The 24,542-nt window shown below is 37.0% G+C and overlaps 1 protein-coding gene across 1 annotated transcript in view; it reads left to right on the forward strand.

Moving 5' to 3' along the window:
- LOC121329356 (metabotropic glutamate receptor 7-like) overlaps positions 1 to 24,542 on the forward strand; it is a 240,011-nt gene that overhangs the window by 184,091 nt on the left and 31,378 nt on the right. Inside the window, exon 8 of the mRNA XM_041274925.1 lies at positions 11,917 to 12,852. Coding sequence (XP_041130859.1) covers positions 11,917 to 12,852 — 936 coding nt within the window. The remainder of the gene's footprint in view (positions 1 to 11,916; positions 12,853 to 24,542) is intronic.

A 24,542-nucleotide genomic window follows, 5' to 3' on the forward strand; every position in this document is an offset into this window, starting at 1 on the left:
CAGAACATTGGCCTTCACGTATGGGAATGCTTAATTCTGAAATGGAAGGCATTCAACACTTAAATGTTGGTCCAGCATACTGATGCCTAATATAGTGCTACAGCAGTAGGTAGAAAGCTACTTCCTTGGTCAAATCAAGAAAGCATTTGGTCTTCATGAAAATTGCCTGTAACACAGGGAGTAAACTGTTGGCGCTGTGGCAGGAAAAAGTGGCTTCATCTAAATGAAAAATAGTCTGGAAAACAACAAAAAATACAGGAGCACTTGTTATGCTAATAAGAAATGGACTTCTAAAGTCCCTTGCTTGCTCGTTGATTCATCCACATCCTTAGGCAGCTGATACACTGGAAATGAGTCTAGAGCTGTGTGACCAGGATGGCTTGCAGTGGTGATGTCAGACCAGAAACAGACTCAGAAAGTAGCAGGTGAAACTGAGGCACAGGGACGCACAAGGTTTTTTATTAATAATAATAATAATAATAAATAATAATAATAATAATAATAATAGAAAACTAAAGATATAAACAAACAAAACACACACAAAACAAAGGGCGCGTTGGCCAAATGAGTAAACAAATAATAAACAAAACCGCAGTGAACGAAACAAATAAGTATCGTGCTGGGTTTTAGCCAGCAGGTATAGCAATTGTTCATAGTTTGGTTTTAAATCCTCGTCTCTCCTCGCTCTTACACTCTACACCGAGTGCAGACAGCTGCCGGCTTTTATATTCTGGATGATGGGTTAACTAGCTGTTAATTAAATTACCTTATTACCCCTCGGCCACAGTCTGCACAAGTTTAATAAGGATGCATGACAGTCAGCTAGTTAAATAATCAGTAGCTGATCAGTCACGCATCCTCACAAGGTTTTCAAAAATAAAAACAATAACCTGGCGGACGGCGTCTCGCTCATCCGGCCAAACAATACATCATAATAATAAATAATAATATTGGACAGCTTTCGCCGTCGCATTAATATATAAATCAAAACAATAATAAACAAAGGGGCGGGAGCACCACAAGCTGGTAATCAGCAATGGGTTTGCAGTTCAATGTATTTTGGCCTTAGATTCCAATATGAACTCATGGGAGAAATATTTCAGTAAATCTCACTTTTTTCACCGCAGAAATCTATATTCTGTGTTAATTCATGTAAGAAATTCATTGTACTGTTTTTATAGGAGGCGTTGTGGCCTTCGGGTTTGAGTTTAGCACGGAAAGCCAAAAGGTACCAAATAAATGTGTAGTTTAGCTCAGTCTCAAACGTGCAGCACAGCCTAGAGCAAGTCCATTTTATAGTTCCTTGTAGACTGAAGGCTTGTGCTGAAGGTGAGATTTGGAAAATTGACTGGGTTAGGCAGGGTAATTAATTTCTAAAATAAAGCAAAACTCCTCAGAATTCACAAAAGATTACTACCCCCTATGATTAGTATCCCCTATGTATGATTAGTAGAGGCTATTGTAGTTTCAGCTGTTAACTTAGTGATTGTAGCAAATAAAATAATGTCATACATTTCCACTTGCAACCTTCCACTTTCCACATTTCCACTATTCACTGTAAAGGTGTGGAATGTGTAGTATTTAAAGAACCCTATGTTTAAGCAAACATGTATTTTAATTTTAAAATGATGCGTGGTGCTGCGCTAGGTTAAATATTTGTTTGCAGGCTATTCAAACAGATATTCAGATAGCCTTACACTTTCATGGTCATTTCAGCTGGTGAGTGAAATTATCCACACCCCTTCAGGGTCTGCGTTCCTGTCAGTAACAAACCAGTTGCTTCCCTTAATGACTGACATGCTTTGCAAGTAAGATGCCTGATTTAAAAGACTTCTGAGGTGAACTGAGGAAGTGCATGCGTAACGCATTTCCCGGAAGACGGCAAGCACGTTAAGAACAGTATTTTACAGAGGGCAGTACAAGGTTTGTTGTTTTAAAATGAAAAAGTTTTGCGGTATCATATGCTTTTTCAAAACTTTTCAAATACCAGGAAATAGAAGATTCTAAGCGAGGGGTTGTTATAATAAATGGTGTTTTCAATAAAAACAGGCAAGTCGGGGAAAAGATATGCAATGCTAACATTCAACATACTGAAGCAAATAAAATTGTGGAATAATGTGGGAAAAAAGTAGAGGCTAACTCCTTCCTCTACACAGGCATCAGCAAAGTCCTAGTTCAATAACATTACAGCAATCACATTGTTACCAACTGTGCTTCATAATAAATCTGTTAAAATGAGTATCTATTAAATATACATATGAGATTCATGGCTATTATTACTATGTGTAAAATAATCAATGTAGTACCTCATACACACAAGCAAGCAGACGCTCACGTGCACATTTTTGTTTAAAACAGTGGAAGGACATGTCGATTAAACTAACTGTCAAGAGTGTTAGTGCCTAATTAGTATGTTCATAAACAACAATGATAGATGCTATTTTATAATTGGCTTAGCTAGCCTTAGTTACATGTGTCTTCGACAGGCAACTACAGCTGAAGAGCAGCTCCTGAACTTGAAAAAAAAACATTACAGCATTTGATTACTCGCAATAAGAAGCACTCTGATTGACTGCAAAGATTACAAAGATTAAGGGGAACATTTTCAGCATTTGAAGTTATTTAAATGGAAAGTTTTTTGATGGCCATTGGATCGGTTAATTGCTAGTGTGACACGTTCGACAATAAATAGATAATAAATATGTTACAACTTGCTGTTCATATCAAAAAGGGGTGGACAAAAGCTGACATTTATCAAGAATTGATTACTAGCAATTATTCAGAATTCAATAGATATAATGTGTTAGTTGGGTGTATATTGTGCAGAATAAAGTGTGAATTAAATAGGTTTGTGAAGGTGACTGCTACTTAACCCTAATGCATTCTAACTTACAGAAAAAGTCAAGAAAATTCCATGGGGATGCTATTATAATGCCAGTCGATTACCCTCAAGAAATCTTTGCAGAACTAACTAACAGTGACAACGTAATGGATTTGGAACAGACCTTTCACTTTGGTCCTGCTACAATAGCATACTATCTAGTAATGATCATGGTGAGAGGGATATAGTGGACGTTTGCATACATTATTCAGAGTATCATCATCTGGGGATATAAGCTCATGCCTGCCATCTGCCATTAGGAATTACTCATATCTTTCCTTAGTGCTGCTTATCTAACTGTGATAAAATTGGGTTACGACCTTTTTTTTTTCTTTTTTTTTTTTACCACAAGCTATTGAGAGGATCAGACTATATGTGGAGGACCTGTCCATTAAATTTAAACATTAGGTACGGTGGATACAATTACTGCAAGTAAGTTTGTAATTCAGGGTTCTGTGTATCGACTGATAAAACTTATTCTATGGTAAGAATATGATCTCAAAGCATACAGTAAGAGCAAACCAAGATGGGCAAGGCAATTGTCTTAAAACATATGATGGTCTCTCCTAGTCTTTAAAGGTGTTTGTAGTAAAGAAAATAATTCATAGATTTGACCTGTTGTCCACTTTCATTTGCTGAAAGCATGTCAGTCAACAGGGAAATCAACTGGTTAATGACAAGAAAGAAGCTGTTGAAGGGGCAGGACAGAACAGGGGAGGAGCCACAGCTGAACCTCACCTACACTTCCTTTACAGAGGTTACAATAATGAAGTGCAGGCGATACAGCTCAACTGTACAGCCACTATGACAATTGTTAGCACTGATAGAGAGTGTTTATCTAGGAACGGGTACATTATTTTACAGCAATTTTTTATCCGTTTAAAACGCAAACCAAAGGGTTTTGTAGATAACACATTGGACCAGGCCCTGCTGGTGTTCTCTTTCAAGGCTCATTGATTTTGATTGTTTTTTTTTTAAATCCTGGGTAGCCTGTTCACTATTTTCTGTTCATGTCTAAGATCACAGAAACAGCTGCTGGTAGATTAAACAAGCAATAAGTTTAATTGTTTTTCTTCTTTAACACATACTATCTGGTGGTAATTCATGATAAATGGCAGCTCTCTCAATTCTGTAGGGCTTTTAAGATTAATTGCATTTATAATTATCAATGTGCCTCTGCAAACACACACATAAGCAAAGCTTTACACACCTGTAAATCCTGTTTCACATTATATTTAGACAAGCAGATCACTGTATATTTATTCATTGATTCTACATGGTTTGAGGAACTTGCATTGCCTCATTAATCTTTAGAGACATGAAATGATGTGTGCCTTAAAGTATAAACGATGCTTGCAAAGGGTTTGCTTTATCCTCAAAAGAAACAAATGGAATGACATTACCTAGACTATTCCACAGAGTCCAGTTCAATGGGCGATTTAAATGTCGCAATGAGAGGAAGATGTCAGCATCTTCCTCGTACCTTGTCCAATTCACAAGCTTATATAACAATAATTAATTATAACAGCCTGCCTTTCAATCCTGGGCCTCTTTGAAACAGAGATTGTAACTTCTACTGAATTGCATGGACCGTTGAGAGCATTTATTTCCCTCTGCACCATGAATCCAGAATACATAACTCCAGTTTGTTCAGATTTCAAACTGGGAATGTAGCTGGTTCCACCAGCTGTCTACAATCTGGAACCAGACATGACAGAAATGCAAAGATAACCTGTACGGATCACATTTTTGGATAAATGCTATTTATAAATGCATTTACCAACCTCCAATGCTTTACTGGCAGTATAACACTGTATATCCATAGTACTTTATATCACGCCTACATGTTTTTTTCTGCTTTATAAGATTTAAAACACACCTTTTATGCGCTTTATGTCAGTGTGAGTTGGAGAGATGGAGTTCTGCCAGGCCACCATCTTAACTGGGGTTGAATGACAAAATCAAGATTGCATTGGATTTCTTCTCAATCTGCTGCAGACGGAAATAAATGAGTCTGATTTGAAATTGCTTTCAAGTCCCAGTGGCAGAGAGAAACAGGACATGATTTAATTTGCTACCTGAGCCAGACTCAAAGTAGGTGTCATAATGTGAAAGACAGTGCTATATAGCTTGTTAACATAACTTGAAAGAAGAGATGCACAGAACAGTCCATTCAAATGTACTATCATGCTAAAACATAATAATATATGTATATTATGCCATATCAAATATGGAACTTGTATCTTTAAATTATTCATTTTCATATCCTGTAAGAAGTCAAGGTTTGTTTATTTCTCAAAAATAATAATTTCAGTCCCCTTGAAGTGATTTTCAATAAAAACACTTTAATTCCAGAACAGAGGAAAAACTAGTGATACACAGTACAGAACGTAACCACATAAGAACTGCATGGACACATCTTCAAACAAAACAATACTGTAAGTTTGACCCTAAGGACCCTTCAGTGCCATCAGGTGAGCTTGATGAAAGAGGGTCTAGAATAGCTGACACCTTGCCTGTGGGGGAGGGCAGCTATCCTTCCCCTGTCAGGTGTTTTTAACACCTATGCCCAAACCCGCTCTATATAGCGGTAATAGCACTTCGAAAACCAGAATTTTCCACCTGAGTTCAAAGGGTACTCTGAACTTCAAAGCAACCAGATCTTATCCTGTTTCCACAGAAAGACAGGGCCTTTGGCAGTGTGTGAGATTACAGGGGGAGAGTTAATTAATGATTGATTTGTTCTTACGATAACAAGAGAATTGTAAAATGGCCACTATTTATTGGAAGGTGTTGCTCATCCTTGATGTGGGACATTTCCTGTACTCCATTCGAGCAACTTGCTCTCTAAATATCCTTGAATAAGTAATGGTCCATTCTGCAAATATATAAAAATGAGCAAGCTGTGTCACAAGAGCAATAGTGTCTATAGAAATACAGTAAAGAGAGGCTGGTAGAGCTGAAGAAGTCTCAGTCCAAGCACTTGGAATTCTCCAGACAAGATTAACACAAGTTCATTGCCAGGTAAAGACTGATTTAGAGAAAAATCATAATAGCTCAATATTGGAGGAACAGCACCCATAATCATTAAAAATACCATTAAACAGTAAAATTACATTTTAAGCTACTAAGAAATGCATAGCTGTTGATTGACTCTGTCTTTATTGACACGCTTCAAACAACTACACGCTTCAAACAACTATAGGAAATTAGGCAAAGCGCTGGTTCTGGCAGGAAACTCGTTTTAACCTCAGATCAAATCATATGAACATCAAGCATATTTTAGGTGCTTCCAACACCAGATTGAAGAGTCAGTCCTTGAATGTAGGTCATTACAGAGCAATTGCAGCCAACTGCAGTAATTAATAAAGCTTGTCTGCATCAAATTAAGCCTCTTATTTGTCCTGTGGTGTGGTCAGGGAAGTACAGAAGCCCTGACCTGTTGTCACCATGATGGAAAGCACACCTCAAAACTATAGTTACTGGCATTCATCAATGTTTCCAGCTTCCAGTTGTCAGGCTGAATTTTCTGTTAGCTGACTTAGTTCACACATTCACATTTAAATATATTTAACTAAAACTGTTGTCCAACAAAACAACAATAGAAATTAAAAATGATTTCAGACATTCTAAAAGAATTGTATATTACATAGACTGTACATTGGGGAAACTAAAAGGCATTAGGCAGAATGCTTTGTGGAACATTTACAAAGCATTCAAATTAACACCACTACATTTCTAGTCGTCTGACTTTTCAACAACGATAACACTGTGTAACAATTTTTTTTTTTTTTTTTGGTTCCTGGGTAGTAAGTGTTATTTCCTAATTGCTTGTGCCTCAAAAGTATAGAAAATGGCTATCCCCACAAACTTTGCTTTTGTGACCAGGACAGTGATATTTTGAAATTTACCTATTTTCTAGAACATTCCAGATAGATTCAGTGCTGAGTAAACTTGGAGTAACTTCTAGAACTTTCTAGAACTTTCCAGTAATATAAATAGTAGTATAAATACAGGGGCCTTAAGCCCACCAGTTCAGTTTAGTTCCAGCTGCCTAAATGGATACATATCTGCATTTTTCTGAGATGGCATCAAGAGGTTGCAATGGTGGCATTCCTGGTGGGTCTCCAAGGTGGTTTTACCAAGTTTCCCTGCTATCTTTGCCTTTGGGACAGCAGGGACACCAAGGCGCACTACCACAGGCGGGACTGGCCACAGCGGACCGAGTTCTCTGTGGGGAGGAACAACGTCAAGTGGGAGCCACTGGTGGACCCCCGGAAGGTGCTGATGCCACCACTGCACATCAAATTGGACCTTATGAAACAGTTTGTCAGAGCTCTAGATAAGGAGTCGGCAGCCTTCAAGTACCTTCAAGACTTCTTCCCTAAGCTGTCTGAGGCAAAGGTCAAGCCGGTGTCTTCGTCGGACCACAGATAAAGAAGATCCTGGAGTGCAATGAATTCCCCAAGAAGCTCACTATTAAGGAGAAAGCGGCTTGGAACAGCTTTGTCGCAGTGGTTCGGGGCTTCCTGGCCAATCACAAGGCCGAAAACTATGTGGAGCTGGTTGAGACTCTGGTGAAGAACTACGGCACAATGGGCTGTAGGATGTCCCTCAAAGTCCATATCCTTGATGCTCATCTTGATAAATTCAAGGAGAACATGGGATCGTACTCGGAGGAGCAAGGCGAGCGCTTCCACCAGGATATACTGGACTTTGAACGTCGCTACCAAGGACAGTATAACGAGAATATGATGGGAGACTACATTTGGGGGCTGATTCGTAAAAGTGATTTACAGTATAATCGTAAATCCCGAAAAACTACTCACTTCTAAATATTTTGTAGTCATTTTTGTATTACTTTAGTATAAATACATGTTAATTTGCATTCATATGTTGTTTTTTTCTGACTTTATGTGAACTAAAAGACCGTTTTCTCATTGGAAATAGGTACATTTCAAAATATCACTGTCCTGGTCACAAAAGCAAAGTTTGTGGGGAATAATAGCCATTTTCTATACTTCTGAGGCATAAGCAATTAGGAAATAACATTTACTACCCAGGAACAAAAATTGTGTTACATAGTGTAATCTCACTGCTGAAGACATCACCTTTTGTGGCATACATCATTGCTGTGGAACTGGTTACTGGCTGTTCTAACTTGTTGGAAAGAATATCAGAATGCATTTTCTGAAGGTTTTTTCTGTGTTTTTTTTTTTTGTTTGTTTCCATGGTGACTCGAGTTCCATTTCTTAGGATAAAAAATATAAGGCCAGCAAGAGTAAACTTGTCTTGTTTCCATAGAAACTGAAAGTTATTTCCAGCTCCCTCACTGTTTTTAATTATAGTATGTGGGTCTTGGGATCCTAAAAGCTGAGATGATTAATTAAACCTTCATCAACAGCTATTTCTGGGAGCCACCAGGAAGGGAGACTTTTGACAATTTATTAAGCTACTCATTATAAGGTGAGAATTTCATTGTAAGTAGTGTTCATTTTCCACACTTCCTATACTTTGAGGAAACTAAAGATTTCATTAGCATGAACAGTTTGATTAACCCAGTAGGTCAGATGTCCTTAAATATACCTGATAGCCCAGTTTTCAGGGACGTTTTGGACAAAATCACTTCTTCAGCTGTGTAGTAAAAAAAGTAAACACAAGACAGCAAACTTACTTTTAGCGTGAGAAAGCGATCTACCCACCCTTTTAAATCGTACCATGCTTTGGCCACACACTTCATGTAGTTGCTACGTCACAATAAGATAGTAATCCTTTCCTCTGGAGCAGACACTCTCCTTGGTGTACACAAAGCAAGCATTCACTCAGCACCCGTCTGTGTAGCATGGCGATGCAGTCGCCTCGAGCTCTGGCGCAGAGGCTTTTTGAGCCCCCTAGCCAATCAGGACCTCCCAAACAGCTCAGCACCGGGCAAACCTTTCTGCTCAATGGTTGTCTAGCAACGCGTCTCCTATTTTGTGTCCCATCTGCTTCCATAAAAGCACACAGCCACTTAAGAACCAGTGACAGAATCCTCCCTATGACACACTTTTAAAATGACAGATTTACTACACTTAGTATATTTACAGTCCTGTTGAGGTTCTTCACTGCATAATAAACTGGTTTTCCAAATATATATATATATATATATATATATATATATATATATATATATATATTTAATATATATTATATATTAATGTGCGCTTAATAAATATAGATTAAACAAAGTTTGTTTCAGAACTGCACATTTTACATTTATTTTCATTGTATTACATTTTAAAACAACAGATCCTTTTAAATAAAACTGTTTACAAACTCTGCTTTCAGACAATGTTGCACTTCCTTGTCCCTACCTCCTTCAATAGCCTGTCATTAACCAACCAGCTGCTTCCTCTTTTGACTAATAAAATGCTGAAAACTACCTATGAAGTCCAAGTCCAACTTATTTCCTAAGGCATCAGAACTGAAAACTTTATTTAAGTAAAACTATATAATGTATTAGTAATAATAATATAATTTAAAAAGAAAATACAGGGTTGCTCTCTTTTAAAACACATTTGAGACTGTAGTTAACAGTGCAAAACAGATAAGTTTTCTGACATTATTTTGTTAGTACAATTAGCAGTACATAAACAGCTCCAAATTGCACTCAGAACTAAGCATAGTGAAATGTGTTTTCAAAGTCAGTTAACTGCACAGCCACACTTTATAATGAACACTTAAGATTTAACCTTTTGCTATGCAACAACAGCATCTCAAAATAGCAGTGATCTGTTTTAAAGACCTGTTTAGCATGCAGACTTGGGTGTTTCATTGCAAGAAATAAAATGTACCTTGTGTAATCTAGAATGAATGGACACTTAGATATTCCCAAGGACTTTATCTGAAGTGTTTATTGTGCCAGGCTGGCTTCTATTCTCCAGAGTTTTTATTATTATTATTATTATTATTATTATTATTTTTACAGCTTCATCCCATCAGGTTTAAATGCAGGTTGGTAATAAGGACAAAGAGATGGAGTCACTTGCGATTAGATAGAAGTGTTGAATATGAGCACTGCAATTTCACAAGAGGTGAAAGAGGGAGCCATCACACTAGACAGCATTGACGTTAGATAAAGAGCCTTACATTAGATACATCAATTTTACAGCATAGAAGAATTATTATTGGAAATGCAGCAATATAAACCTGGTTGGCCTTGAGTGATAACATTAGGAGGGGGCATTTTGATCAGAATGGTGCCATAAACCATGGGGCATAATTTCAAAATGTTTACTAAATAAATTCCTACTTTTTTTTAAAAAAAAGATATATAATTCACAGTCTACTAAGCATGTTTGATGTGTTAGTGTGGCAACATGGTTTGCAGTGTGCAGGTTTTAGAGGTGACGTGGTGCTCAAGTAATGACAAATAACAACATTCACGGTGCAATGTTTTACTTATAATCCAAAGTCACTTGACAACTGTAAATAATAATCACTGGCAATACACAGCTATGTGTACTGCTCAGTAAAACCCACGGGGTTCAGTCCAGAAGCAATAATCACAATAAATACACACACAGAACACAAACACAGTCACAAGTCCAAAGTGAGTGCTTTTTAAGTGCGAGTGGTGAAATACAATTATTTGTGAAAAGTAGTACAGTGTTGTCCAGGTTTGTGCTGGGCTTTAGTGACAGCTCCTGGTACATGTTAGTCATCTAACAAGAACAAACATTTACAATTAGTATGACAACAAGCAAACACTAAACACTCGCTCCTTCAGCAGTTCTCTTATAACCATAACAAAGGAGCAGTTCGCTTGGCCACATCCCCTTTTGTACCTTCAGCCATGCCCCCTTGGTCAGCGAGTGCAATCGATTTTCCTCCAATCCGCGATTGCCACATCGCTTACTGTCTGGGGCAATGACTTGGTGTACTGTGGCTCCACCCTCTTCATGGATGGTCGACTTCTGACTGACCCTGGAATGAACTGCCAAACCATCCAGTCTGGTGCACACTCTTCCCTTTACACAGCACACTCACAGGTCGGGAGGGAGATTTATAACCAAGATTCATTCTTTCTCTGTCACAGTTAATCTTTCATTTTGAAACATAAAAGAGCTTGTAATTTTCTTAGCTTTACCATAAGACATTTTTTTTTAAACAAACCCCAATAACAAAAAGAAAAAAAGACTGAAAGAGTTGACATATTAAAGAGCCTCACTCAAGTACTCCATCTGAACCTTGGCTGAGACAGTTTATCTATACTCCTCTGCCAAAGCTGCTTTACCTGTAACATATCACACAATCACACAGATAAATGAGCAATAAAACTGGTTACAAACCCCCATAAAAGTATAACATAATGAGTGTCATTCCTTCAGAATGTTATGCACAGAAACCCATTCTTTATTTTTTTGGACAATGCGCACAGTTGCAAATTTCTCATTAACAAACAGACCCTGTTGTTTGTATGCAGGTAACTATGGAAACTGTGGTATCTATTGTATAGTACAACACCTTGTAAAGTAGGCTGTAAATGCATCCTAGTAATACAAATGTAGCTCTGTTTTCCTAACCAGCTCTGTCTGCAGATGGTATCCATGAGCAAAGGTCAATTCAGTAAATAAAAATTGCTTCACACAACTTTGACACTGCTGCTGAAAATTAGCATAGACGTTCCAAAGGTCTTAGAAAAGTGTATCTTGGGCCAGCCTTCATCTGTTGTGCATTAGTCCCAGCTGTCTAAAAGTCCTGACTGAGCCATTCAGACACAAGGCCAGCATTCTGCTTCTCAAGCATTTGTCTTCCCATTCACAGTGGACACAGGGAAGGGTTGTGAACCAAGAAGCTTCAGCACTGCAATGCCTGTATCTAACCACTGAGCTACTGGTATTTGAGATGTAAAAAATTGGTTGGCATGGGCTTGTATAATGTAAATTTGCAGCCATTTATAAATCCAATTCTGACAGCTGAGTCAAAGTGAACTGATTATATCACATGTTTTCCTGTACAAGAGATGTACTAATGTTGTTGTGTGTATCCTGCAGGTGGAAGACATGCAGTGGGCTGAAGGAATACGAGAGATCCCTAGCTCAGTGTGCAACCTCCCCTGCAAGGCTGGTGAGAGAAAGAAGAAGGTGAAAGGCATGCCCTGCTGCTGGCACTGTGAGAAATGTGTAGGGTACCAGTACCAGGCTGATGAGACGTCATGCAAGCTCTGTGACTACAACATGCATCCCAATGAGAACCACACTGGATGCCAACCCATACCGATCATAAAACTGGAGTGGCATTCCCCTTGGGCTGTCATCCCTGTCTTTTTGGCCATGCTTGGGATTATCGCCACCATCTTTGTCATGGCTACCTTCATTCGGTACAATGATACCCCGATGGTGCGTGCCTGTGGGAGGGAGCTTAGCTATGTCCTTCTAACTGGGATATTTCTTTGTTACATCATTACTTTCTTAATGATTGCTGAGCCGAATATAGCTGTGTGTTCTTTCAGACGTATCTTTTTGGGACTGGGTATGTGCATCAGCTACGCAGCTTTGCTGACCAAGACCAACAGAATCTTCCGCATCTTCGAGCAGGGAAAGCAGTCTGTCACAGCACCCAGGCTCATCAGCCCCACCTCACAGCTGGCCATCACTTCCAGTCTCATTTCAGTCCAGCTTCTTGGAGTCTTAATATGGTTTGTGGTCGACCCACCCAACATCATTACTGACTACGATGAACAGAAGACGATGAACCCTAACCAAGCAAGAGGCATTCTCAAATGTGACATAACGGATCTACAAATTATTTGCTCTCTGGGTTATAGCATTCTCCTAATGGTAACTTGTACAGTTTACGCAATCAAGACTCGTGGAGTTCCTGAAAACTTCAATGAGGCCAAACCTATTGGATTCACAATGTACACTACCTGTATAGTTTGGCTTGCCTTCATTCCAATATTTTTTGGCACAGCTCAATCGCCAGAAAAGGTAGGTGACCCTATAATTTCTTACTGCACATGTGCCAATGTCCCTCATAACTACTATCATCTGTTCTGTACTATGGTGGCAGGCTTCATATAGATTCTGTTTACTGGTAAGAAAATGTCTCTAGAATACCATAGACCAAAAAAATGAGCATTTCCTTTAAATATAAAAGTACCTCTTTCTGCCCAATTTATAGTGCATTTGCAATGGGATACAGCTGTTAAAATCCATGTTTTTAGTACCAATTTGTGCTGGAAGCATTTTAGGACCACTCATGTCTAAACACAGAAAGCAGTTATTTGTAAATTCATTACTGAAAGGCTCTGTAACAACAACAAAAAAACCTTTCTAAACAGTAATGAAGCTACAATTTAATGAAATACAAGATTCAGGTTCAAATTCATATAAATTTTTAGAGGAATGCGTCATTATAAAATATACATTTTCCCATTATTTTCCCTTTCTTCCTCCGTTTGAGGTATTTTTTGTTAAAAGCAGTTATAGTCCAGGGAAGTGAAAGGTGCAATGCCTGACTTGATGAGTTCAAGTCCCTGGGTGTACAACACAGTATGTTGTAGTGCAATGATTTTCAGCCCTTGGTCTATGTAGTATCCTCAACAATTCAGTTTTTTGTTTTAACCTGGGACTATATTAATAAAGGTTCCCTTTTAAAGATATAGTTAACAAAAGACTTTCATACATCATACCTGTCCCAGCAGCTCACCCAATCCAACTGCAACAATGGCTTGAAATGTGCAGTTGTGAAAGAAACACATTCTAAAATGGTACCACACTAGGTAAAGGGAAGTTTTAAGTTTGCTTGCATTTGAAATGGCTTGTTACTTGGTTTTTGAGTAAACTGGTATTTATGTCATTATCATTTATTTAAGCACTTTTCAATCATAAACCTTATTTATGTGTTTCTTTGTGTTATATAATTAACTGTTAAGATGCAAAACGCCATTGCTTCCTCCACAATTCAATACAGCAGCTCACATCGGACTAAACTTCCTCAGCAAAAAAGTTAAGCCAAGAGAGGTACGTTAAAACATTTTAAACATGGCAAACCATGGTAAACTAAATACACAGTACAAACATGGGGAAGCTGCAAATATACGGAACAGATCTACTGTGGTAATCATTTTATAAGCCTTGAAACAGAATGACTTGGGGTGGGACATTTATTACACAGTATTTTTTCCCAATCAGCCCCCTTGTTCACTAAATATTGTATTATCCCTAAACAGATAAACATCTCTTATATGCAAAATATTAAATGTTAAAAATATTAAAAGTCTGTTCAATAAGTACAGTGGTTTCCCAAATATCCTCAAGATGGTTTTTAATAATTTCACTATTGTTAAAGATGATTAGCTATTCAGGGATAGCAAGATATTTAGTAAGAAAGGAGTGGGGCAAAAGGGTAATTGCATGTCCCACCCCCAGTCATTCTGTTTCAAGGCTGGTGACACATTATTTTGATTACCAGTGTATCTGCAGTAGCAAATTGATGATCTAACTGGGATTAAACCTGCTTGAGATATTCTTTAGCACAAGTTATTGAGAGTATAAGACTGGGGATATAAGGAGATGCCTTTTCGACTGCCGGTGCAAATATCACACTTACATTCCAAGAGTTTGACGTAGATGTTTTTCTGCAACAAAAATTATGTGTTGTACTTATTTGTATGGGATTGAGTACGGGAACTACTATTGAACTAAAACAAAACAACAAAACCACCTATAAGAACTTCAAAAGGACTGCTGTTGTGTACGTAGTTTATCTTGGATTTTCTTTCTGAACTGTACTACCATAAAATAAAATGTGCTTACTATGTGTGTGCACATTAGTTTGTAATTTACATGCTAGATTGAGGCTCCTCTCTTTAAATGTACATAGCCAGTGTTGCACTTTTATTTGTTTACTATGTGTGTGTTTTAGTAGGGGGAGAAAAATATTTTCTCTAATCCCCCTTTAAGGATCTTTTCGCTTAATGCACTACCACCCCATGCTGAGAGAGAATGGGTTGTAACAGGCCTGATCTCCCCCCCTCCCCCTGCTAACCCCAGTAATATACCCTGCCAATTCCCACTGCTTATCTTTAGCCATACATGCAGTTAACATCAGATACTTGCCCACCAAAGTGCAAAAGCTAACCTTATCACTCAGGAAAAAGACACCTACTGTGTATTATTCCAAACCACAGACCTTCTGCATCTCTTCGTTGTGCTTAAACCCAAGTATGAACATGGATTTATTTGCAACTGCATTGCATTAGTTATCAGGCTGATTATAAAACCCCTTTCCTTATCTCTTATCATTGCAAAATGATCAATGCCCCCCCCCCTTTTCATGTGCTTTTTATTTTATTTTTTATTACAACATTATAGATTAATGAGTTAAATTGCTGCTTTCTTGTACCACTGCCGGTGCTGTAGGGCAGTTTTACTCCAGTGGTCTAAATGCAAGCAGGCTTGTGACCTACACTTAGGTACCATAAAGCATTTCATAAACTTTCAGTCAGCACCTTTTTCTATAGTGTGGTTCTCATGCATATCCCTTAAGACAAATGGGGACAATGATCATGTTGCTCATGCTGATAACAGATAGGAAATGCATTTTCTTTATTAATTATTTTAGCAGAGATATTAATTTGAGTTTAATGCTTCTTTTTACATTATTTTCCAGTTAACAAAAGTTAATTTAGAGTATTGTGCCAATGTATTAGAAAACCCCTTGCTTCTATTTTGGTTTGTTATGCATATGAAGTCAAACCACTGTAACTGAAAACTATGGAAAATTGTCAAAACAGGCAAATTAGTGATTGTCTAATTTACTTGGTGACTTTAATAGGCCACACATGTAATTACTTTAATAGTAAGAGAAATAGAATGCATTTCCACAAATGCTAAAATGCATGACATTTTTTTAGAAGTTGTTTCAGATGCCTTTTGAAAGGATAAAGTGGTCTAACATTTTCACACATGAGTTCCAATAGTTTCTATAGCACTAATTCTTACACCCATAGGTTTTCATGCAAGTAGAATATATAAATATTATATTATATAAATAGTATATCAATCACAAAGATTGTGGTGTTCTAATACATTTGCACACTACTGTATTTTTATTAATTAAACATTAAATCAGTAAATTAATTCTATGGAGTGCTTTTAATTAACAGTCATGCAAGATCATTTTCTTTGCTAGTTCAGCACCCTGGATAGCAGCATGTAAGGTCATTTTCCTGGCTAGTTCAGCACCCTGGACAGCGTCATATAAGATCTTATTCTTGTCTAGTTCAGCACACTGGACAGTGTCATGTAAGATCATTTTCTTGGCTAGTTCAGCATCCTGGACAGTGTCCTGCAAGATCATTTTCTTGGCTAGTTCAGCACCCTGGACAGCCTCATGTAAGGTTATTTTCTTGGCTAGTTCAACACCCTGGACAGCCTCATGTAAGGTCATTTTCTTGGTTTGTTCAGCACCCTGGACAGCCGTCACATACACTTGCATGTGTAGCTTTTGTACCAGGCTAGCCTTTGTCCTTCAGAGGCTGGAAGCTGATGACATCCATTATTGAGCTCCTGGGTGTAATGAGGGAACTGGCTTGGTCCTGCAATGGGATGATGCTCACCTTCCTTCAGTTCTGTTGTGGGGAATTGGTATGGAAGCATAATAGGACATTCTAAATGTGTGTGTGACCTTGAGCAAGTCACTTAACCTCCTTGTGCTCCCTGTCCTTTGGATAAGATGGAAAATCAAGGTCCTACTGGAAATTACTCTGCAGCAGTAGTTGTTAATGCATAGTTCACACTCTAGTCTCTGTAAGTCACTTTGGATAAAAGCATCTGCTACATCTGCTAATAATAATAATAATAATAATAATAATAATAATAATAATAATAATAATAATAATAATAATAACAACAAGTCTGTTGCATGCTGGTCTGTGTTAAACTACTAGCTGAGACAGGAGAGGTTAAATAGGAGATCCTAACAAACTCTTAACTTGTAATGAAGCAAAACCAACTAGCAAGGACTTCTCTACAGAATGAAAAACATTTTCTGCAAAAAATGCAATCCCACCTACACTGGTCTTAATAATCTGAGATCAGTTTAGGATGCATTCTCTATGCAAATGTAATTCAATTGGCACACCTTAAACCCCCAATGAAGTGTCTCACGATTGGGGATTTTAAAACATTGGGTGGTATGCTAATTGTGATTACCCCAGGTTACATAGCCCTGGGGTGTGAAATACAAAAAAATACACACTCAACAATACATTTAGAAAAAAACCCATAATTTAAATAATTTAGTTGACATCATGTAATCAAAGAAACAAAAAAATTACAGTATATCGTAAGTCTACCAGAAGCCAAAATATTAGTATTCTAATTCATGTCAGATTTAAAAAAATGTCACGCTTAATGTATCAGTTTTTCATTAAATATATGGAAAACTACAAAGCAGTATGTAATTCAATGTATATTAACGTACTGTTATTCAGGAGGTTTCATTTGACTTTATGAAGCTAAATTAGTTAATTCTAAAGGGTGATGCAAAATGCTTGGCCACAGCTATAATTTAATGGAAACTGTTTCAGTTTCAACAAGAGCTGAAGGAAAGTTCTAATATCCAAATTGCATTCTAACATTTCGTAAGACCTCTAGATTGTATGCACCAAATACTGTTACACTGTACATTGGATTTCTGAGAGAAGAGAGAACGTGGAGGGTTTACTCCAGTCTTTAATTAACACTTTTTGAAAGATGAAAATACAACGGTAATGAAAACTGAGAAACAAACCACTGAAGAATGATTAAGAAACCTGCTATTTAATTACTTACTAGATGTTTGATACTAGTTTTGTTAAGTCAACATGAGTTCATTAAAGACTGGAGTAAACTCTTTAAAAAAGTATTTATATTTGTAAGCGTGGCACCATCTTGAGCAGGGTTGTGTATTGCCAGCAGAACAAATGGAAACTTGATCCAAAGTGGCAGATCAGTAGCTGCTGCTGCCTCTTCCTGCTATACCGATCGGATGTAACCTACATTATGTATATTATGGCAGGCAACTAGAGCACTCCACCCAGGTGAAAGCTCCTTAACACAGCTTTATAAAAAGAAATAAAAGCAACACACTATTTGAAATAAGAGCATCTCAGAATGATTACAAACAGCATGCCATGTTAAGAAGACTGTAGATAATACAATGTGAAGATGAAACTTGCTGCTTGCTCTTTATTCTCACATGGCAGAGGCTGGTAAGCAGGTCTGGTAATTCTGTTTCATCAACAGCAGCCCTTTTGCAGTGACTGAGGGATGTTCTTTGAAATGAGCATCAGGAGCCTGCAATTTTCATCTTATAAATCATTTAGCTTAAAAGCTATTTTAGATGCAATCATAAAAAAAGACTGCCTGCATTATTTACGACATTTCAAACACATATCTGAGTTGCAATACATTGTATCACTGCAGTGGCAAACCGATGTAAACTACTTAGGAAGGATGAGTGAGCCTGACATATATTCAATGCAAGAAAATATTGTATAGCTTTTAGTAAAAACATGACTGCACTGTAGATGTCACTACAGAGAAGATTGTTGCCATTTCTTTTTCTGACTGTATTACACATTTTTTAATGCTGAATAAGAATTTAACCACCTTAAAATACACACACACACGCACACTCATATATATTGATTGGCAATCATGGTCTGGATTGGTTAAAACCTCATCATAGGATGAAAAATAGATTTGACTACTGCCCTAACATCCTTACACCACCAGTCAATAATCTCAGTCTGTCATATCACTGTCAGTCCCGCCCCTTTTCAAAGGAAAGTCCTTCTCCCCTGCACTCTTCACAAGAGAAAATTGATGAACACCGATTCGATGAGTTGACAAAAAATGAATTACACAACATACTACAAATGAAAGATGCTGTAATCAATAAAACGGTGGTTAAAACATCACTGTCACTGTTTTCTGACTTTCTGACATTCAAATAAATGACGAAAACAAATATGACAGACGGGATATAAACTGGTTTATGCAGCAGTCGGTAAACCTAGATCAAGAAAAACTTTGCTAACTATAAGGTATGAACTTCAAAAACACAAATATATATATATATATATATATATATATATATATATATATATATATATATATAATTAAATTTGTTTTTAGCCACCACATTCCCTGGAACAGCTATTTAAACAAAATGTATAGTCGTATTTATTTATGAATGCTCTATCAGCTATATATATCAATTTTGGCTTTTAAATTTCATCTATTTATGGTCATATTTACTATCAAACCTTGCCTCACTTACGTATCTTGACTGATTTGTATATTAAATATGTACTGTAAACTCAACCATAGTGGAAAATTAAATGCCCCTCGGCAAGACTATTGTCACTTCCAGGGTGCAATGCTCTCAGCCTGCAGCTTTGAGCATTATATATCAGTAACAATAGGCTTCCTACAGGTCAATAATGTTCTACTTATTACTATAACTATACTCTCCAGTACATTATATATATATATTATATATATATATATATATATATATATATATATATATATATATATATATATATATTATATAATGGACCTGACTCTGATTGGGCCGCCCTTAGAATGTTTGCATCCACATCTCAAACACAAATCAAACAATATCATTCTGCCAGTTGTACTTATTGCGAAATTTAATTTAAAATAAATTTCAACCTTTTTAATAACATGTCTAGCAACACAAGTAGTATAGAGAGGAAAACTGTCAGACAAACTGAAAAAAACTACTACTAACGGGGGGGGGGTCAAACATAGTTTTTGATTTAAACAGAAAAAGTAAATAGAAATTGATTTTATTATTCCGTTTTAACATAACTTAAAAATATCTGAAACAAAAAGTTTTTTGAACCCAAAAATCAGCTCATTATTTAACCAGAAGTCTATCTTTGATTTACGATGCATGCTGAATATTGAGTTTAAAAAAAATGCAAATGATTATATTAAAACAACATAACAATTCAAATTAAAAGGAGAACGTGTGCTGCATTGTTTTGTTTAAATTGAAAATTGCATGTCAAAAGTGGAAGACACCGATTGAGCTGCTGCCCCAGTGTACTGCAATAAATCGCATAGTAGTGTTCATTAAATGTACGAGTGCTCCATTGATCCAAACTGCCCCATCAAGTCACTGGAGAAATATAAAATAAAATATCAGAAGAATTCACCAGCTTTCTATCTTTATCGAACCATTGTAATATACTTCCAGGCCATAAGAATAAAAGAAATTCGTAACATAATAGCAAACATTAGTATTAAAAATGGTGTTTAGTAGTCATTTTATAGAGATGCTCATAGGCAATGTTGTTATAATAGAATGTTCATTTTAGAGGGCTAATGTGGAAGAATACATAAACAAAATGAAAAACAGTTAAAATACATTAAAATGATAATTAATTATGTTGTTAGTATAAAAGCAATAAGACCCTCCAATACCAGGCATTATGGACCATATGGTTGTAATAGCACCCTCGACAGTCTCAGCCTCCATTACCCAAATGGTCCATAATACTCGGCAATGCCCTCTGTGTCAGATGATATACATCAGGTCTTATTGCTTACATATATAACTATAGTACAATAAGAGACAAGCATATATTATGACATTACATCAAAAAATAATAATTAAGTGTTTAATAACATCACTAACAGTTTTTTTTTTTTTTTTTTTTTTTTTTTTTTTTGCTACTCAGTGCGTGTGACTTCTAAATTTCTGACCGTCGTTTTTATTTCAAAATGTCATCCAGTTTTGAAATATATCTGACCTTGCCTAGCATGGTCCAATATTAAAATGGTGTTAATTTGCATTTCTGTTTTGTTTTGTTTTGTTTAAATCAATATGTGGAAAATTGCCAAACACAAGAAATGATTATTACCTTTCCTGGGCTGTAAGTTGCAACTAAAGTATCTTTCACATTAATGTCTTTCTCTAACACTGTGTTTACCAGCTGCTCCTTGCTTAAAAACAACATGGCAACTCTGGTCATTCTGGAAGCATATTTCACAATTCTATAGCATACTACTTGCTCAATAGCTAAAATCCAGCCTTCCACACTGAGTTCTGTCTTGACAGAACTCTCAGACCATGCTTTCTCATTAAAGAGGAACCTTGATTACATGGAGGCTTTCAGTCACCATTCACTTCCTGGGTTCACTCACCACAATTCTCAGCTCAGCCAAACCAACTCCTTGCATGCAATGCAGCAGATAGACCAATCCAGTGGTGCAAAAGTTTAACATAAGTTAGGGGTGGCGTTCTCGTCGTTATTTTGTGGAGATCTGCAACAGCATCTCAAACAACTTTCAGGATCTCTGTCCTCGTAGATGATTAAACATGGTAGTCATACACTCCATGTGCCCTCCTCACCCTTCTTTCATAGTTTGTTTTTGCACACATTCCTCTTGTAAAGCACTTTGTACAGTTTGTATATTATGATAAAACAACACCCACTTAATTATGGATACAATATTCACATCACTTGTCAGTATATTTAATCTAGTTAAAAAGAAATAAACCATCATGACAGTAAATGTGGCTTTGCAAAGGCTTTTATTGTTTATCTAGAACACCGGTACCTGCGTGACAGTCTGCTAAGGTCATTTTCTTTCACTGTTACACACCATGTGAAGAATTTCAATCAGTATTCATTCTTCGTATCTGAGCGATAGTGACAACATCTACACAGAACACTGAAAGGCCAGTAACTGGATGTACATGTTCCATCAATATTGCATGCCATAGCCTCTGTTTCTGTCAAGCGAAAAAAGAAAGTAGAATATATCTTAAAATGACTCTAATCCAAGGAATCAGTGAAGCAATGTATCAGCTGATACAGAGGAACTCAATTTCAGTATATCTTTTAAGCAGCAGTCATCATGAGTACAGTTTATTCTAATCATGATACATTAGTGGTAACAATAATTGGATGGCTCAAGCCATTTAGTTAATTACAAGAAAACGTGGACTTTGCCAAGGGCATAACAAGAGGCATTAGCATCAGATGGAATGCACGTGTAAAATATTTTCACTGTCACAAAATCTATAACATGCTGGGAGACAGGGAGGCAGGCACTTTGTTTATTGGCTAATGCCTTACAGTTTCCAAGATTATGGTTAGCTGGCCCAGACTGACAGGTAAGATAAAGTGAAAGACAATGGTTAGCTTTCATAATGTGCACTTAAAGTGGATACAAATTTAGTAGATACTTATTTTTATGAATATGTCTTGTCAGTTTGAAAGAGTATGCATCAATCTAAGTTAATGTCACATATCTAGAGTCCATGCTTTGTATTTAACTTTCTAAATAACAATATATTTGTAGTTTTATGGGCACTTCACAATTCCAAAGCTACCTTGCTGAAGCCTTGGCAGTCAATATACAGAACTAGCTACTGTTTGCAGCTAAAATAAATGTTTGTTCTATAAATCTTACACTTTCATGCATTTAGGATAGTCATACTATAGTGTTAATAACAGGTAAAAACAGATCAGAACTCAATTACAGGACAGACCTATTATTGTTTAAGTGATACTACATATACAAAAAAGCTGGGCCAATTTCTTAATCTGTAGATTAATTTGAACCTTCAACAAACACTTTAACACCCAGTGTCCTTGCTATAATTATACTTCCTGTAGAACCTGCATTGTGTTTTTCAGCCCTAAAAGAATGAGAGAAACTGCCTCTTTGCAATAGTAATGAAAGCAGCAGTTAAGCAAACAGTGGACCAACCACACTGAGTTATCTTATTGAACAAAACGAAGTATCACTTTTTTCAGTGTGTAATAAATGCAAAGGGATTTCACATTGATTTTATAAGCTGTTCAAATGTCAAGTAAGGTCTTAAAGGATGCATCAATAACATGGCTTGATAACTTATCCATACCCTCACCACTCTCTGTGTAAAGACTGTTACCCTCTGCCCTAAGTGCCTGCACTTTACTTGGTGTCCTCTGATCCTGGTTTCTGAGCTGCACTTAAATTGGCTAGGGTTAACTTTCTCAGCTCCTTTTAAAGACTTCAATCATGCCCCACCTAATTCACCGTTGCTCTAGGCTAAAAAAGATCACTTCCCTAAAACCGCGTTCATTGCTCTGGAATTCATCTGCTCTACACTGGGCTGCCTCCAAGACCACAATGTACTTGTGGTAATGGGCTCACCAGAACTGGACACAGTATTCCAAGTACAAACGTTATGCTATGCTATTCCGTTACTATACAGTTGCAGCCATTGTTCCAATATATTTTTCCCAATATAACTTTGTGGCAAATCCAGCTCTCTTACCCACCATACATGGTGCTCCGTCTGTGGCCAAACTCACAGCTTTTGACCAGTCTACACCTAATTTGTCCAGGGCACCCATCAAACTGGTGAATATATTTTCAGCTGGTGTCTTTCATGGGAACCACCTCTACAAGCTCCTCTGTAACATGCATGTTTTGAGCAACACCACAAATGAAAACTGCAAGCTGCACCATGTCAGTTACATCTGTACTTTCATCAATGGCAACCAAAAATGCATCAGGTGACTTCAGTTTGTCTGTTAGCTGCTCATTATTATTCTCTGATCTATCACTGACCCTCTCAGCGACAGTGTTTCTGAACATGCTAATGTTAGCAAAGGCCTGTCACTTTTCTGGACATATTAAAATCAACCGGGCTATACATTTCTAAACATTTCCTTGAGAATTGTCACCAGAAGGCAGAAATATCATCTACGGTTCGCAGTGTATCCAGAACACAAGCTCTCCTGCAATAATGTTGGTTTTCAATATGTGGCTCATTTCAATCAAAACACCAATCATGTTGCAGGAGGGAGTGTGAACTGGATGCATTGAGATGTTTAAGAAAAGCAATCTTTCTCCTGGAGAACATTCCAGAGTAAAACTAATTCCCTTGTTTATTTATCTATAATGTGTGAATACAGAAGATACAAAAACAATCAGAAATATGTTGGAAAAATTGCTGCGATATGAATAACATGGGATACAGCAAAGGTAAAGTAATGTGTTTCTTGTAAACACTGCAGGGCCTTGTTAAAACAATTGACACAAGCGTCCTACCAAAACTGCTTCCATTTTTCAAAATATTATCTTTTCAACTGAGCCACACATTTTTATTTCAGGAGAAATTACAGCATAGAGTTGTATAGACACAGGGATGTAGATTTTCTATTTGTCCTTTCAGTAAAGAAGTTACAGAACATTGAAAAAATGTCAATCCCACATCAGCCAAAAAAAGCTGATAAAACTTTATCTAAACTGAGATTTGATCCACATCACCATCAACACTATCAACTAAGAAAGCTGTGAAGATGTTCATAAGGTTAGAATCACAACAAACTCACTGTATAGTGAAACAGAACTTAGAAATAGAAGGCAATATAAATATATTTGGAGTTTCGTATGCTTCACTGCATTTCTATTTTTATCATGCTTGATTCATGATCACAGATTTAAATGTAGACTCTCTGGCGGTTTCTGTGGACTGGGAAGCATGAGTAGCTCAGAATAAAGACCACATGATAGATGTCAGTGCTTTATTTGGTAATGCATATGCATGATGCATTACAAGACAATGACTTTATTGGCCTCAGCCTCGTTCT

Source organism: Polyodon spathula, chromosome 16 (genome assembly GCF_017654505.1).
Source record: "Polyodon spathula isolate WHYD16114869_AA chromosome 16, ASM1765450v1, whole genome shotgun sequence".
NCBI lineage: Eukaryota > Metazoa > Chordata > Actinopteri > Acipenseriformes > Polyodontidae > Polyodon > Polyodon spathula.